The following is an 18,849-nucleotide window of genomic DNA, read 5'->3' on the forward strand; positions in this document are numbered from 1 at the left end:
CTGTGACAGGATGCTAGCAGATACCCATAGACTTCCAGTCATTGTGCTAACGTTAGTTAGCATTGGCTTCCGAAACTACCTCTAACTTCCTTCATACTGGACACAGAGACATAAAATGGTATCCACTAGTTCATCTGACTCTGGGGAAGTAGATAAATGGCCTCATTGCTAAAATCCCGAAGTATCCCTTTAAGCCAGTCACGGATCATGATGGGTGCGCAAACGTTGTACAGGTAACTGCCAAAATAAAGGAACCTTGTGTAAATAAGGGATACAAATATATTGAATGCAGGTGCTTCCACACAGGTGTGGTTCCTGAGTTAATTAAGAAATGAATATCCCATCATGCTTAGTGTCACATATAAAGATGCCCTTTTGCCCATTATTTTGTCTACAATGTCTAGAAGAGATCTCAGTGACTTTGAAAGAGGGGTTTCAAAGGAGCATAGGGTGTGTGTGTGTGTGTGTGTGTGTGTGCGTGTGTGTGTGTGTGTGTGTGTGTGTGTGAGAGTCTGTTTGTGTCTCAGTCACCAGATCTCAACCCAACTGAACACTTATGGGAGATTCTGGAGCAGTGCCTGAGACAGCATTTTCCACCACCATCAACAAAACACCACCAAATGATGGAATTTCTCATGTAAGAATGGTGTCGCATCCCTCCAATAGAGTTCCAGACACTTGTAGAATCTATGCCACAGTGCATTTAAGCTGTTCTGGCGGCTCATGTTGGCCCAACGCCCTATTAAGAAACTTTGCTGGTGTTTCCTTTATTTTGGCAGTTACATGTAGGTAATCAGTCAGTATAAAAAGAGACCTGGTCTAGTGCTCTTACAATTAATTCTCTACAAGGGTTGCACAATTCCCAAAGTTCCCAGGTTATTAAGAAGTCCCAGTTGGAGGATTCCTGGAATTAGGAGGGACTAAACTAGGATTTCTGAAAAATTTGAGAACATTGGAAGTTTCATGTGAAAGTATTTTAAGGTGCTTTTATGTAAACAGTATTACATTGACAAACGCAGACCAGGCTACAAGACGGTCATCAGGCTTCTTCTTAAATTTACAATGAACACTAATGGGATCAAGGCTAGTGAATTACAGGTCAACCCTGAGAAATCAATCTTTCTAATGGTCGGTCTAAAGCAGCTTTGCTCTGATATAACACAACTATTGGGAAAGTTCAACGTGATACTTTACCACAGCAGGTCTCTCATTGTTAACGAATAGAAATCCAGCCATTAGCTACGTAATAATAACATGGGCTTAGGAATCTTTCATTTTGGGTCTGTGTTCAGCACCACTGCCTATTTGTGTGACCATGGATTTCTGCATATATTCAGTGAATTGGTTTTACAGTGTTTTCAAACCTCTCCTCGGGGACCCGCAATGAATTTGCTCTATTCCAGAGCTAGCACTACTGATTCAACTTCTCAACTAATCATTAAGCCCTTGATTAGTGAATCAGGTGTGTGGTAGTTCTAGGGTACAACTAAATTGTGAAACATCTGGGGGTCCCTGAGGAGGGGTTAGAGGCCCAATAGGTTATAAGACCATGGAGTTCCTCACCTTGAAGATGCTTGGCTCTTTGATGCCCAGCTGGGCCATGTTCCACAGCTTCCCCTGGTGTCTGGGATGTCTGGTGCGATTGCCAGAAGACTTGGGTCCGGCCAACCACACCACAGCGATAGCTAGCATGAACCCTAGTCCCACTCCCAGCAGCATACCCCCAACGTAGGTGGGCAGTGGCAACACAAAGTACCCGTAGACCAGCGCTGTAATGATGATCAGGGTGTAGTGTGGAATGCTGGGTGGTGGATCTTCTCCCTCTGACTTGTCGTCACTGCATAGTTCCGGACTGCCACTAGGGGGCAGTCTGACTTGGCTGCATGTACTGTCCGTTCTGTCTCCAGAATCCCCCTCGGTATCCTCAAAGTCCTCACTAGACAGGATGCAGAAGTCCTCGTCCTCCAGCTTGGCCAGGGCTGACATGGAGCACTTGTCCAGGCCGAGAGAGGCGGAAGCGGAGGAAGACATCTTAGGACTTCTGGTGTGACTGGTGTCAGCGGTGGGATTTGGCGAGCCAATGGAGCTGGCTCCGTTTGCGGCTCCTTCGGACTCCCAGTCGCCCCCGGTTTCCTCCTCCTTGATGCTGTAGTTGTTGTTGTTGCTCTCCGGTTGGCCGTTGTTGAGGGAGGCCAGGCAGGTGAGCTCCGAAGCACTGGACGAGAGCGCTTTGGACCGGAAGGCACTGCTGCCAATGCCACCGCTCTTGTCCTCCATGATCTTATTGAACAGCTGGAGAGGCTCGGAGATGGCCTCGGAGAAACGGCGCTTAGTGTCCTCGATGCTTGCCTCCACGGACGCCTTGAAGAAGTTAAGGCTGTCTGGGGAGGTGAGCGTCGAGGAGGGGGCGGTCTTGGAGTCACCACCGGCGACGACGCCCACCGGTGCACGGGATTGGGTGAACTGCTTGAAGAGGTGCAGGTTGAGGCGGGAGTCCGAGAGGCGGTAGGGTGAGGAGGAGGAGGAAGGTGGGGATTCCTGGGAGGTGTCAGAGGAGAGTGACTTGACCAGGGTTTTCATCAGGTGGCGGTGGCGCACGGAAATGGGGGCAGCGGGGGAGATGGAGGCAATCTCAGAAGGCTCGACGATGTCAGAGGATAGAGACTTGACCAGGCTGAAGAAGGGTTTGTCGCTAGATTTGGAGGGAGAGGAGTTGAAGGTGGAGGCAGGGGAAGGAGAGGAGCTCTTCGGTTCATAGGGTAATGTGGAGGTGATGGAGCTTTGAGGACCAGTTGAGGACGACATAGGCAGAACTGCAGCCTGAGCCTCAGAGTACAACCCAGCTCCTTCAAGGATCAGATCCTCGCTGGCCTCCAGGGCCGTCACAATGCCTGGGTCCTCCTTGGCTCCAGCAGGGGGAGGAGGAGAGGACACAACTGCCCCATAGAGCTCCTCTTCCTCCTCCTCCTCCTCCTTGCCCAAGGGCGAGAAGTGGATGGTGATGGACTCCCGGGACAGCGAGCCCTGGACGTGGAGCTTGGGCACGGCTGGCGGCCGTGAGGCTGAGGGAGGAGGAGCTTTGACTTTGTCTGCATGGCTACTGTGGCGGCTGGCCATCACAGTGCTCCCGCTGGGTCACAGCCTAGGGAGAGAGACAGGGAGAGGGCAAAGGTTACACACATGTCCCCATACTGTATCATTACCAAACAAACTCTCAACTACAAACAGAGTATACAGTGTTAAATGGGTATTCATATTATCGACCACACATAGGCCTATGCAAATACACACACATGAACATGAACCTACACAAACAGGAGGGCAATGTTAGACATGTAGGCTATATAGTACATGATGTCCCCATAACGTGTCATTATCAGACAATCTCAACTCAGCCAGAACAAAGAATGGGTTCAACAATGGGCATTAGACTGTTAAATCGAGGTTTGGAGGAGGAACCTACTATAATAGCAGGGCTAGAAGGCATATTACTTAGCAATTAACAAAAGTTAATCAAGCCATGTTACAGTAGCCGATTCCTATGAGATGGCCCCTATAATATCTTTCATGAAAGCAGGGCCAAATCAATGAGGGGAAATGTAATTAAGCCCTTAAAGACTTCCCCTAGCTGAGCCCTTTCCTTTGATAGGGGATGGAGTCCAACACAGCTCTTACAGGAAACACACAGTCTCCTGACAAGCATGGCCACCACACTGCGTGATCAGCTGGCTGGCAGGGCTGGTGAAAGATAACCTAAAATACCACCCTGGGCCAAAATACCAGCAACAGTGTGTGAAAACCTTGTGAAGACTTACAGAAAACGTTTGACCTGTGTCATTGCCAACAAAGGGTATATAACAAAGTATTGAGAAACTTTTGTTATTGACCAAATACTTATTTTCCACCATAATTTGCAAATAAATTCATAAAAAAATCCTACAATGTGATTTTCTGGATTTTGTTTTCTCATTTTGTCTGTCATAGTTGACGTGTACCTATGATGAAAATGACAGGCCTCTCTCATCTTTTTAAGTGGGAGAACTTGCACAATTGGTGGCTGACTAAATACTTTTTTCCCCCACTGTATATACTAGGCGGTGTCAGAGGAAAGCCCAAAGAATTGTCAAAGACTCCAGTCACCCAAGTCATAGACTGTTCTCTCTGCTACCGCCGGGCAAGCGGTAACGGAGCGCCAAGTCTAGGACCAAAAGGCTCCTTAACAGCTTCTACCCCCAAGCCATAAGACTGCTGAACAATTAATCAAATGGCCATCCGGACTATTTACATTGACCCCCCCCCCCCCCATTTGTTTTTACACTGCTGCTACCCGCTGTCTATTATCTATGTAAAGTCACTTTACCCCTACCTACCTACCCTTATGTACAATTTACCTCGACTAACCTGTATCCCCGCACATTGACTCGGTACCGGTACCCCCTGTATATAGCCTCGTTATTGTTATTTTATTGTGTTACTTTTTACTTTAGTTTATTTGGTAAATATTTTCTTAACTCTTTCTTGAACTGCATTGTTGGTTAAGGGCTTGTAAGCAAGTATTTCACAGTAAGGTCTACACCTGTTGTATTCGGCGCATGTGACAAAGTTTGATTTGATTAAATCACAAGGCAATCCCTATAAATAGCACTGAATCGATTGTAAGAGTCTACAGACAGTCTACGATATCACAAGAATGCAAGAAGGTAAAGCAGCAAGGAAGGTTAGAAGGTAGCCTAATAAACGAAGACAGGGAATGGTAGATTCGTCAAAATCTGCATGGCTATATGGATGAATGCATGGTTATCTAAATATGAATCACTGTTTCCCATTCCCAGAGGGAGAGAAAGGGTTGAGTGGGTAGAGGCTGACAGAATGCCATGCTGTGTCTCTCTGTGCTTGTTCTGCGCCAGCCTTCTCAGCAGGTCGGTGACCCCACACCCACACCTAGTGATTATAACCCCGCTGTGACACCACCAGGTGAGACATTCTCACACACACACACACTTGATTTAAAAACACACATCATATGCAGGGATACAAATGTGTGTGTGTGAGACACACTCTCCCTCCTTTTCTGTGTCTTTCTCTCACATGCACTCACACACCCCTCAGAGCTATACATAAAATGGCAGACTAATTCTTTGAAGATGAATCCTTTATAAAGGAGAAAGTGGAGCTTGTTTGAAGCTTGTTGACGTGGGGACGGAAATAGAAACTAAGTGGGATGGATTGTACTCTCTGTGATTGCCACAGAATGGGAACAAACACTTTCACAACAAGCTATGAGGGACCAAAATATCCATATAATTAGATTGTCCCATCTAGGCCTAATTCCCTATTTGTAATTCTAGGAATGGATTGAAAACCATGGGACAGAGTGACATTTGGGACTGGTGTCTAGTTGGTTCATCATATGACCCTTGGTCTGGACGGCGATAGAGAGCAAACAGAGTGAGATCATCATCCAGCCCACATATGACAACGCACAATACAGGCTTGTCTTATGACTGCTTGTGTCATTGACCATAAACAAGAGACTGTCTAGGAAATAATGGCAAGCGAGAAAAACAATGGATGGGGAAGCCATACTGGGAATTCAACTGTGTAGAATGGACCAAACACAGGCTACCTTCCGCCTATAGGTAGGATAGTCATACTGGAATGACAACTATCCCTTTGGCTTACAAACATATAATGAATTCACCAAACAAACATACTGTACCTTTTACCTACAGTATATAGGTGAGCTATTCTTCCTGTAAAGACAACCATACCTTCGGCATATAAACATAACTGTTGTTTATGCTATCCTTTAACGAATATAGTCCTTCCTTATTCCAAGCTTCCTAGGCTTTTTATCATTTAACTGTATACCTTTATGTGGTTCAATGATCATTTAACCATTATTATAGCAATAGACCCTGGGTAATGGTCTCCGAGTGATGTAACAAGGCGAATGGTGATGTGATGTTTCCACTAGGCTAAGACGCCACAACTGCGTGCGTCACATGACCATGGTATCCCACTCACAGTCACAGGAGAAGTCACGGAGGGATGGAGATGGCTTTGGAATCAGCTAGGTTAACAAGGTACCGTTTAGACACTTGCACTTGTTATTTGCCCTAGTTGTCACGGGGGGCCAGTATGAAAAATAAAAAAATTATGTATGCACTCACTAACTGTAAGTCGCTCTGGATAAGAGCGTCTGCTAAATGACTAAAATGTCAAATGTAAATGTTGTCAGGTGATATCTCGTTTCTCTAGAGAGACTGGAAGTGACCAACTGAATGGCTCTAGGTAGAAGTTACCTGTAAACACAGATCTAAGATCAGTCTACACTTCTCTATTCATAGCCTTAACCACTTAGGAGGGAGGAAGCAAAACTGACCTCGTGTCAGCATATACCGTAGGCCTCGGGGCAAATGGTCCTACTCCAATGAAGCCAGTGAGTGGATGAGCAGGGGAAGCTCAATCACATGTCCCAATAATGATATAGTAGGCCTAGGTCCTCACTTATGGGAAGAAGGGTATTAGGCCTAAAAATTGGCCTATATCTCACAAAAACACAGTTGAACTTATTCTGTATGAGAGATAGTCTAGAACTGCCACCAACCCAACCCCCTCAATACTGAACCATTTAAGACTGACACGGTTGAAACATGACCTTTACAACATGACAGTGAAAACCATTACCACTTCAAACCCGTTTGACGGTTATTACATTACGACTGTAGTCGACTTCAAAAAGGGGTTGTCTGACAGTAGCCTTGGCTACATAATGGATCTGTTCTCGTGTAACGCTTGATTAGGCTAACGCTTGATTAACACGATTAACATTGGAAAGGCTTGCCATTAGGATCAATGCAAATCTGGATTTACATTTAAAAACCAGTGGTTCAGAAAGAGAGAAGAGGGGGTGCATGAGCAAGTGCCATATTTAGATACCTCCAGACATCGAGCAATGGTTTTGGAGACCGCAAGTCTTCTGCAGGTGAAATGGACACCTAACTTGGCCCTCCAGCGTGCACACACACGCGCAAGCACAGTCTAACTGTTGCATGCATGCCATGCATTACGGCTGCACAATTAATCACGTGTATCTAAATTGCAATATTGACATGTCGCAAGAGGCTGCAATGTTTTTGAAACGCTATTCATGTCACATTCAAATGTAATAAGGGTCCCCAGGGAAACTGACCAACACTTTGGTTCCTACCCTGTCACAAAAACTTTTACTATACCCGTTTTTCTCATTAGTTGTCATGCCAAACACCAACCATAGAATCAGAATACTAATTGTATTTTTATGATTACAACAGTTCACCAAAGAGTTTTGACCTAAATCACAACTAAAATCACAAATCGCAATATTTGGTTAACAAAAAACATTGCAATTTGATTATTTTCCCATATCGTGCAGCCCTACCGTGCACATATGCGCACGAGTTAACTATACACATACAAGCACAGACACAGGCAAACATGCACATACCTGTAGGCTACACACAAAGTGTGGTCAAAGTGCTGCTCTTAGGTCAGCATCATTACTACCCTGCTGTTCCCCCACACACAGCTACAGACAGAGAGCCGCTGATCAGAGATCAGCTTCCTTCCCTCATTAAATAATGCATGATTTCAGCAGACTACCAGATTGTTATGGATTGGTCTTGGCTGCTAAAAGCTGCTCTCTGTGCCTCTGCAGGAGAATGTAGTTTAATGATGGAAAAAAATGGAGGAATGTCCGACTACTACGATTCCTTGGTTCCATACTGACCCCATGCTGTCCCCTAGCCTAGGTAATTACAATGTTCAGCACCTACTTCTATGTGACATTTCAAAAAGGGGTCATCCCTTTTGAACAGTTTTTCCAAGCCATTGCATTTATCAGGAATCAGCTGCATTATGTCAGTGTAAATCAGTGTCTTGTTTCTGTCCAGAGAGGCTACTGCATTTTATTTCATGGAGATGTAGTCCCGTTTAGCTCAGTAGGTGGAGCATGGTGCCAGAGCTGTAGGTTCGATTCCCACGGGGGACCTGTAGGAAAAAAGTTTTAAAAAATGTATGCACTCACTACTGTAAGTCGCTCTGGATAAGAGCGTCTGCTAAATGACTAAAATGTAAAATGTAGATGTTACACTTGGATTTCCTATAGAAAAAGCTGGTCAAAATCAAACCCCTTTCTAAACCCTAAAAACTATTTGTAATCTAAACCCTAAAATGTGCTACTTAGGCCTAACAATCACTGACTTTGTTAGCGTGATCAATAATAACCAATACATTCAATTGCTAATAATAAGAAACATGCCAATAAGACTGTCTTTGCCATGGGGACAATGTCTGATCCCTGAAGTGACGTCAGTCCCCAGCCGATTCACCGCAGACACAGCAGGGCGGACTGGACTTGACCACTGTCACATGTCAGGGGTGAGCCAGCCAAGCCAGGTCATTAACCACCCCCGTCCCTGCCTGACCTCAGGGTCAGCAGCAGGCAGCAGCACAATGAGGCCATTCTACAGCCATGTGCTGTAAACCACAGTAATAGCTCTAATTTTAAACCGGATCGTTCGAGCCCTGAATGATTATTGGCTAAAATACGTGGTATATCAGACCGTATACCACAGGTATGACAAAAAAATATTTTTTACTGTTCTAATTACATTGATAACCAGTTTATAATAGCAATACGGCTAATGGCTGTATCCAGGTACTCCGCGTTGTGTCGTGCATAAGAACAGCCCTTAGCCGTGGTATATTGGCCATACACCACACCTCCTCGGCTTTGTTGCTTAATTATAAAACACACGGGATGCATCCCAATGGCACCCTATATAGTGCCCATAGGGTTCTGGTCTAAAGTAGTGCACTATACAGGGAATAGGGTGCCATTTGGGACATAGAAATCAGACTAAAGCAGGATTAAATACCTGCCCTTAATCTCTCTCCACCACTAGCTCTTATTCTCTTGAAATCACAGGGCGTCTCAGGGGGAGTGGGATATGCAAAAAAACACTTCTCCATTTCACACCACACACTTGTGAAACAGGACAAATATAAGCACCCTCTATTTGACTTGTCCTCAGTCTCTTCCTCAATTGTCCCCATTTCTCTCTCACTCAACCTCATGAACACAGAACAGCACTACTTTGTTCCCTATTACTGACATAAATCATCATGACTTGACAACATAAAACAACAAGGGGTTGTGTGTTGGTGTGTGTGTGAACTGAAGTAGCCCCTCTTCCTATAGTTGTGTGGTTAGATGTGACAACAAGTGTGTGTACTGTACACATGTGAATGTGTGTCTATAAGCCTGCACTGGTTGTCCCTCCTCCCCTATAGTCCTGTGCTAATGTGCCAGTGGAGGCCTGTATGAATGAAATGGAGTCATCAGATGCTAGGCAGTGGAGAGGCTAATTACTGCAGTGACGGGACATCATTAGATACTGGGCTCTGAGCTCAGACAGCTGTTCACGCAGGTTCACTCCCACGAGATGACACACAGTGCATTAGTGTTTGTACGGTACACTGAAACTTCGGTACTTTTTCCATACTATAACATGAAAAACGGTTTGGTAGAATTGTGTTACTTTTGGTTCTTCTATCAAATGTGGCTCACGTTTGGAAATCAACCAAATGTATTGAACTTATTCGTATTAATTTTCCCAAGTTTATCTTCAGACATGAACAGAATGCATCAGTGATTCGTATTCCCTGCAACGTTCTGAAGAGGATACGGCCCATCTGGTGTGTGCGGTGAGCGTATATCTACCACTTTGTGTAGCCATTAACGACGCTAATGATATCCGTCTTTGGGTAAATGGAAAGGCTGAGAGCACAAAAAAACATTTTCTAACATTCATGTAAACTTGCCCCTGTTAAGAAAAACAATAGGGGGTGAAAACAAGAGGATTTAGTCCGACTTCACAGAACAGGCTTGGCAATGAGCTGCCTGGTGCACTGACCTCTCCTGCTGCAGCTCATTTCCTCCTTGGTAAGCATTCCTGGATCAGTGACCTCTGACCTCTATCCAGTCTCCCTCGGACCTCAACACAACAAAACTATCCCTTCTCTTCAACCCATCAAAATTATACAATGTAATATAATGTCAAGAGTATCAATATTATTCATCCTTTCGCCAGCATAGGAGATAACCTGTACAATAGCAACTTTTGTATACTTTCTTACCATAATGCACAACAGGAAAGGCTGTGTCGAAGGAGCAAGAACAACGGATAATCCTATATTCCTTAATGGAGGATTGCGCAACAAGCAGTTTAAACACCAAGCTACTTAAAAAAAAAATCAGATATCCAGTCGTCATGCCGACTAACAACTTCCTACAACTCCCACTACAAACAAACCTTTCCTGGAATTAATGACTGTTGTTAAGGTGACACGTTGTTGTTTTCTACCACAACAACACAAGGAATCAACAGAGGAAAAAATACTTTCTATGCTTTAACTCGGACATTAGGAAAGCCATCACGCTCGCCGATATCTCATTTGCTAGCCCTAATCCAATTAGCATGTTAGCATCTGCTTAGCTTTCACATCGATTTAGCGGCTAGCTCGCCCAGCAGCTAGATAAATGGGCCCTGCTGAGTTTGAGATCTTCGCTGGTCATGCTAGCTGGACTGCTAATTACAGTCAAAAAGAAATAGGCCTAGACATTAAAGACAAGACTATCAATGTGTGGGAGCTGGTGCAAAAAACTATCCATGCAATATTCAGGTTCTAGTAGAAAATAGGACGCAATTTCAGGTCAGTAAGGATATCAAATATCAGATATATTCTTTCAACAGCCCTGCTCTCAGTTCACACTTGAAACTGAACCACATCAAACCAGTCTGAGCTGGTATCTAGTGGAAAAGGTTCCCTTGGGTTGATGGCATAGGAGGGACTGCCCAGGAAATACCACCAGTATGTCACATTTAGGCTCACACTGCATGTTCATAGTAGTATTAGCCTGCGTTAAAAATCAGCCCAGGGCTGTTGATAATGCTCCTTGGGTAAAGATAGAACATTTGCTTGGCAATGGACAAGGAGTTAGTCTCATTCTTTCTGAGCGATTCTACCATGATTCGTTAATAGCATGTCGCCTAGGGTCTGACAGCCATAATGTTGTTTCCATGGTAGCTTGTTTGATCAGTTTTACCCTCAGGAGAGGGGTATTTTTGCAAGTCATCTTTTGTCTGCCATATGACAAATAACAGGCCGCTAGAGGGAGGGATGGTACAATAGCCTCACGTAACCAGCCCCCTGTGAGGGCTTCTCAAATGTCAAACGCTGCTTTTCCAAATGGCAATCCAGAATAAACATGATAATTCTGGCAGCTAGCATTGAGGGGACATCAGGAAAGTGGTGAGAGAATAAATGTGTGTGAAGGAAGGGAGGAAAGAGTGAGTCAAGATGAAGTCAGAATGTGCACCGCCGTCATTGTTTTGCAGAGGCTTGACAGGTGCTTGGTGGTTATCTTCAAGATCCTAGTGCTCAAGGATATGCTGAGAAATGTATTAAGATGAGCCAGAAAATTGAAATCTATATGCAACTCAGAGGAAGACACTATTGGCCAAAGCAAAGCGTTTCTTGAGTGTTCTTTGAATCAAGCCTACCTTCCATTACCAGTCCCGAGGGGACCGACGGATACTGTAGCTCACCAACCAGACTTGCTTGAGACACACATAAAACGCTAAAGCCTTCATATCTTAACTTTCACTCTGTCAGAGAGATGACACACCCAACCTTCCATGGCCTGTTGGGGAGATTGTGTAATCCCAGCCCATGTTTCCTAGGCAGGGATTAGCAATAATCCCCCCACACAAAGCGGGGGAGAGTCTACCTTCTCTCCCGCTTTGCTAATACTGCAACTACCTGCTGAGTCGCTTACTGAAACCCCCAAAGCAATGACAACCCACACAACCCAACACAAAGCCAAAGCCTCTGGTTATCGGTGAATGGTGAAAGCCTCTTCCTCTCCCCATGTGTTGTGAACAGTTCCTGTTACTGCCGCCTTTGAAAAGGCAATTCACCAGGGTATTTAAGATAACACTACCTAAAAAGGTGTTGAAACGAGGGAATGGGAAGTAAAAACATGTTTGTAGCTCCCTCTCCCCGTGAATCGCTCTCAGCGATGCTTTTGTGCTCTTACATGATGTAATACACTGCAAATTCGCATTAAACTGCGAGACGGGCCCCTACAACCGGGGGGGGGGGATTGAATGTAGAATACAAAAATGTGGCGTAATAATCTTTCCAATTACATTGAAATGGTGGGTGCGAGTCTGCCGGTTATGAAAATGGCTTTGTGTTAATGCCATTGACACAGAACACAGGCAGGGGATAAGAAAGAGGGGATTACGGGAGAGGGACGGCGGCTGAATAGGTGTAAGCAGCGCAGTATGCTAGAGCTTAGCTAACTCTGACTGAGCTGATAGCAACGTGTGTGTGTTATTGAAGTATAAAAAGGTGAGAACCTGGGAGAGAGAGGGAGGACGGGATTGGAGGTAGGGAAACGGAGAGACAAAGAGAGCGCACAGTGAAGGAAGGTGTTGAAAGGAGAGAGAGAGAGAGAAAGAAGAGGGGGAATAGACAGGTGAGGTAAAGGAAAGGAGTGTGCTTCACCGGACCTGACCACTGTCTGGAGTCTGGACAATCATAGTCTAGCAAGCCTCTCTCACCCAACAGACTTGGAGCTGGTGTGGTCAAACTGGCGGGACCGGCATAGAGAGTAATGCCAGGCAGTGAAATTAGATCATGGCTATCAATTGTCTGTCCTTTGCTCTAGTAAGGGGAGTATAGAAACCTTCTATGCTCTGGGTAGAAGTTGGCAGTAGGGACAGATCTAGGATCAGCTTACGCTCCCCTTCACCCTACTCCTGATAGCACTAAAGAAGTATCCTAATAGTAACTAATGACATCCATTGCCTTATACGAAGTGTTCGATTGTGAGAGTACAACTTGTGCGTCAGAGTTACCATACACGGCTTCGCTTGAAAAGTGATGTTCTAATTCCATTTCTATGGATTGCACTTCTCTAAAAGTGAAAGCCTCATTGAGCAATGCTTGAGCACAGCCAGCTATTAAACTAGGACACTTCTTAAAAAACAAACTGATGACAGCATCGGCAAGTAAATCCAGGGGACAGAACACAAGCTGCTCTACCACCCACATGCTAAGGACATTGTTGTTTGACACTTTTATAAAACTCGAGAGCACCTGACAGTTCCCACATACACTCCCACACAGACGCTGAAACACCTGCCATTGGCTGCCTGCTGGAGGCCTGGCTGTGTGTGTGTCTGTCTCCACAGAGAACACTAGATGAGAGGATCAGAGAGCTGACTGTTCGCATATGTTGTTTTTACCAGTAAGTGTGTACTAGTGTGCATGAATGAACATGATTGTGTGAGAGTGAACGAGAGAAAGTGTGTGTGTGAGAGAGAAATAATGTGTTTTGACACACAAGCCAGTTTAAAATCAGTGTGTGTGTTGTTTTCTGATACACAGGCCAGTGCTAACAGGCTGGGTAAAATACCCCAGTCAATGAGACAGGGTCACCACAGGGCAGCCTGTCAATACAGTCAGAATGGCCAACATCTTAATTAGCTAGCTTCACCCGGGTTTCTTTCTCACTCTCCATCCCTTTCTTTCTCATTCTCACTCATACTGAAAATATCACTTCAAGAGTGCATGTGCACAGGCTTAAAACAGTATTTTTTGAATGGGGATGTAGTGGGGGGGGTATAGCAGTCTTGTATAAAGTTTCTTCAACACTCACTAACTGCCAATTCAAAGAGACACTTGTAAACAAGGAGCCGACTATGTTCCTGAAGCATCTTCCAGGGAAAAGCTGTGTCACTGCTGCCAAGGGCAATGCTCTAGGCCAGGGCTTAATTAGAGAGTGTGCTCAGTTACCCAGAATAGTTAGACGTTTATGTAAAAAATAATGTAAACGGACCTGATGTTTAGAGAGGTTCTCTCTTGTTCTCTTTAAACAGGAAAGGTCCGGTTGAGGGCCTGATACTTCTCCCCGAGGCCTGATACTGTTCTGTACATTCACTACTGTGCAAACTATATAAAGAACCTACCCACTGGTCTATACAATAGCCCAAAGGCATTAACAAACATGCTGTAGGCTTAACAGTAGCCTATTCCGTGTTTGATCTGCTACTTACATTATTAAACAAATAAAAAAAAGGTTCAATAGATTACTAGGCAACTAGGCAACTTTGCCAAGTGTGTGTGTGTGCAGATATGAGAGCGTGTGAGGCAAAGAGAGAGGGTTCATGGCGTGCCCATCAGCGAGCGAGAGACAGAGAGAGATAGGCAGAGCGAGAAGGGCAGAGAGAGAGCTGGAGGGTGGTCCTCCATGTCCCTTCTCTTCTCGCTCGCCAGCGGCCTCTGGTACGGTTCACTAGTCCTTCCTGACGACCCTGACCATATGCTAATATAAACAAGCTGTCCCTCGTGATTAACAACCCCAAAAACATGCTCTTGGCTTGTCCCTCCACATGTATCTTCCGAAAAAATCAGTATTGCTGGCATCCCAAGTCTACAGTGTATCTAGTAATGTTGGATATGTATGAACACAAAATGGAGCCGAAGTCTGAGTCTCTCAAGGTAAAGATATTGTTGCAGGTGCATTCATCAGACCATTTCTAGGGCCCTATAAAAATCTGCATGTGGAAAACGAGGACGGAATCGCAGAATCCAGACATTAAAAAGGGAATTCAACAATAAATAAATAATGTATTGAACTTAGTAGGAAATTAACTAAGGCAAGCGTTAAATGGTGATAGCAGACACCCGCATAGCAGATGTTTTGGCAGTGTGGGAGGTAGAACTGCATTGAAGCTGTCAAATTGGTGAGTACCCCACATCAGTGAGCACCCACTCGCGTTAGAAGTTCAGAACGAGAAAACATAGCCTATATAGAAATAATTAAGTATCAAATTGAAAAATCGTTAAACGAAATAATGAGGATTTCTATCATCCTAATTGAGGTGTAGAATACATCTCACATTCCAGTGTTCAAACTTGTAAACAAGGCTGCATGGGATTTCACCAATGGCAATATCCTCTAATAACAGGAGCCGCTTGTGGATTTGACAGCTCTAACACAGTTCCATCACGACAACGCCAAAACAACCGCTATCCGGATGTCGAATACAGTGGTTCTGATCGAATAGAGCCCTAGATGTATTAAATTTATCAGAAAAGTAATTCATTTGCCTAAGTTAAATCACAAGACACGAACAAAATGCTTCAGTGATTCATATTTTCCTGCAACTTTCTGAAACGTTACAGGAATGCCCATCAGTGTGTGGTGTGTGTGGTGCGCGCGTATGTCTAGTCTACACTGTGTAGCCGTTAGCGATAATGTTAATGATAACCTGATTTTTAACTGTACGGTTTTGTCTTTCACATGTTTTCTTCATTTTTCCCAGACCTCAAAAGTGGTCTCCTGATGTGGTTTAAGCATTGTTGTGGACTAAAAAATGTTTTCTATTTAAAAAATGTGGTTTTGAGAGCGAAAAACTAAAAAACTGGAACCTGGAAAAACAAAAATGGAGAAAACGGAATCAGGCAAAAATTCAAAACAGGTTTTATAGGGCCCTATATTTCTATAGCAAGCCAAATGTATTGTTTCAAGATGTAAGTAATAAAGATATAACCAATATAAACTAGAGAGAATAATGACAATCAGGGTTCCATTCTAAGTCACTTTCAGAATTCCATGGCCCCAGTGGAGGGGCATGGATTTAACATGCACACTTTAGGCTGAATCAATATGAGCTATATCGGTTCATTGACCCCTCATGCCATCCATGTTAAATAATGCACTCCTCACTTAACCGCCACTCAACATCCTAAACAGGCCCTCATTATCTTTGAATGAGCTACACGGCCGTGACAGCGACATAACTGCTACGCTGCCCGCCACACAGGGATCTTGTTCCACTGCTTTGGTTACATGTCCGACGCAGCTAGTCAACCTTGGCTGTTGGCACAGTCAGTAATTACGGCTACAGGTAGGCTACAATGTTAATTTCATCTCCCTATGACTGAGCCAACACCCAGAGCCATTTGGGTCTGCCACTGACTACCAAGTTGAACCAAGGGTTCAAGAGTTCACGCTGTTGTTAACACAAAAAGGTCACTCAAGCTATAATTACAGACATAACAATTGCAGTTCTCCTTTGAGGGGGCATGGTCTACATTGGCTAGGCTAATTACTGTGATATGGGAGCTTAGTTACAATTTAGAAACAGTTTTAATTCCTGTACCAGGGTCAGAACTATGCACTGAAAAAAGGGGAAGTGTACAACAGTTTTTATGGGTACAACATATTTTCCTGACACTGTTGACGAAGGCAATAATTTAAGGTGGACATGTTTCAAATTCAACAATATAAAACACAAGATGGAACAATATGAACTCTATCAAACAGTGTAAAACTGACTGGATTGACTAGTTTAAGGACACAGTAAAACAATGTATTTTACAACTCTTGGATGAATCACTCCTGAGTGTTATAAAAACACATTTTGATGCGTCTGTTATTCAGATGCTAACTGAAACACATTCCAAAGCAACTTCATTCTGAATGTAAATGAGGTGCAGAACTCAGATCTGTGTCTAATTGGCTGTGGATGCAGACACCAGATGTTACACCAGGTGCTACGTAAGAAAGCCTACTCAAGCTTATCATATGTCAACTTCAAGCAAACCTAGGAGTTTTCTCGCTTTCTAGCTGTGTTAAGAAGCCTCGTTATGTTTAGCTGAGTTGAATGAGTGGCTCCCGCAGCAGTCTGCCTGTCTAAGCTTAATAATAAAAATAATAAAAATTAAAAACATTTGAATTACTGTAACCGTAATTCAAATGCAATCTATACATACATATGTATATACACCAGATGAATTTACACAAGATATACTAAGAATGATATGTACAGCAGTAGATATATTAGAGTGAGCTATGTCAAGAATCAAGTATATAAATAAATATGCGGTGAGTATAAACAGTGTAACTAAAATGCAATGTACAGTAGTAGAAATATTAGAATGAGCCATGTGGAGAATACAGTATTTAAATACACAGTACAAAAGCCCATTGCAAAATTGATAGAATTGCAGGAAATTAACTTCTGGACCAGAGTCCGGAATGTAAATATATATATGTGAATGGTGTGTTTAGACAGTATCAGGGCTCTACAGTGCGACCATTTTACTCGCATTTGCATCTAAATATTTAGCTGTGCGACCTGGAATTAATATTTAGGAGCACCAGTGTACCCCAGCCCCTGAGTACCATGGAGAATACACAGAGCGCAGATTCATGACCGTCATGCTTGCACCCATACTACAAAGAAAACAGCTTGTTACCGCAAAATATTTGTATTGTGCTCCTAAATTTGTGTGCTCCGACATTTTTCAACTATAAAAACTAAAGTTAGCATAGAGCCCCTTAGTATGGACAGTATGTGAATAGAAAAGGTGTGTACAGCAGTAGTTATATAGGATGAGCCATGACTAGAATACAGTATGTACATATGAAGTGGGTAAAACGGTATGTAAACATTATTAAAGTGACCAGTGTTCAATGACTACGTACATAGGGCAGCTGTCTCTAAGGTGCAGGATAAAGTACCGGGTGTTAGCCGGCTAGTGACAGAGTCTAAGGTTCAGGGCAGGGTACAGGGCGGAGGCCAGCTAGTGTTAACTGTTTAACAGTCTGTTGGCCTGGAGATACAAGCTGTTTTTCAGTCCCAGCTTTGATGCACCTGTACTGTCTCCGCCTTCTAGATGGTAGCGGAGTGAACAGGCCTTGGCTCGGGTGGCTGAGGTCCTTGATGATCTTCTTGGCGTTTCTGTCCAGCCGTCTACTGCTGCAGTGTCCACCAACACTGGCTCTATTCCCTCCAACTTAGCTCCCCCTTGGCTAACGAACACAATCATCCAGACACACAAGCGCATACATGCACAGTCGCATACAAGTGAAAGTGTGCAAACACGGACACACACCTAAGAGAGTGGAAGCCTAACTGGGTTCTGCTGACGTTTTTTTTCTCCTTGGCAGACAACACATGCCAGATCTCTGCCTGGCTGCCTTATCTGTCTGGAGTAATTGGGTTTTCCTGCCACTTCGACACAGTTCCACAACAGCCAACTTCCAAGGCAACCGTACGCAACAGCACACAACAGTGCTGAAGAAGAACTGTTACCTAGCTAGACAGACTGTAGAAAATGAGGAACAAGCCAACATGGAAGAACAATCAATAGCCTGTGGTACGGCACTGCTAATAACGCTGTATGTAGCAGAAACCAAATGGGGCTAGACATTGCTAAACTGACTGTTAATGATTAACTCTGGTACTTTGATCGATAGAGAAAGTGACTAATGTGGTCTGAAACGGGCTGAGCTGCCTAGAAATATCCATGACTAATCACTTAGGTAGCGGCCTCATGTACTGGAGGATCTGGAAAGGCTGGAATGGCACAGCTCGGGTCCAAAATGACAGTCTGTCTGTCTGTGCTTTGGCTTTCAGGGATGAGACATCTCTATTTCTGTCTGCTTCCGGCTCGGAACCAGAACTCAAGCCCTGACGCAACTAATCACAGCTTGCCTCGCCATCTCCATTTTTAAAAGCGATAGACATTGGCTTGTATTCGGAAGTATCATTTATTTCCCTCCCACCCTCCTTGTATCAGCTCTGTTTCTCATGGTAAACAAGTGATTGTATCCTGGAGGTAAGGGATGATGGATGGGCCTGTTACTGGGTACGGAGACGATGCCTGACCCACCTCTGTTATCGCTCATAGTTGACAGGTTTACATGTTTCTGTAATGGTC

The 18,849-nt window shown here is 44.2% G+C and overlaps 1 protein-coding gene across 2 annotated transcripts in view; it reads right to left on the bottom strand.

Moving 5' to 3' along the window:
* Positions 1-18,849, bottom strand: part of LOC311131331 (testis-expressed protein 2-like) — a 53,260-nt gene that overhangs the window by 23,084 nt on the left and 11,327 nt on the right. For both annotated transcript variants that reach the window (XM_084164256.1, XM_084164257.1), the window contains exon 3: positions 1,564-3,142. In XM_084164256.1, coding sequence (XP_084020382.1) covers positions 1,564-3,117 — 1,554 coding nt within the window. In that variant the 5' untranslated portion in view covers positions 3,118-3,142. The remainder of the gene's footprint in view (positions 1-1,563; positions 3,143-18,849) is intronic.

The sequence above is a fragment of the Coregonus lavaretus genome, assembly GCF_964263955.1.
Source record: "Coregonus lavaretus genome assembly, chromosome: 6".
Classification (NCBI taxonomy): domain Eukaryota; kingdom Metazoa; phylum Chordata; class Actinopteri; order Salmoniformes; family Salmonidae; genus Coregonus; species Coregonus lavaretus.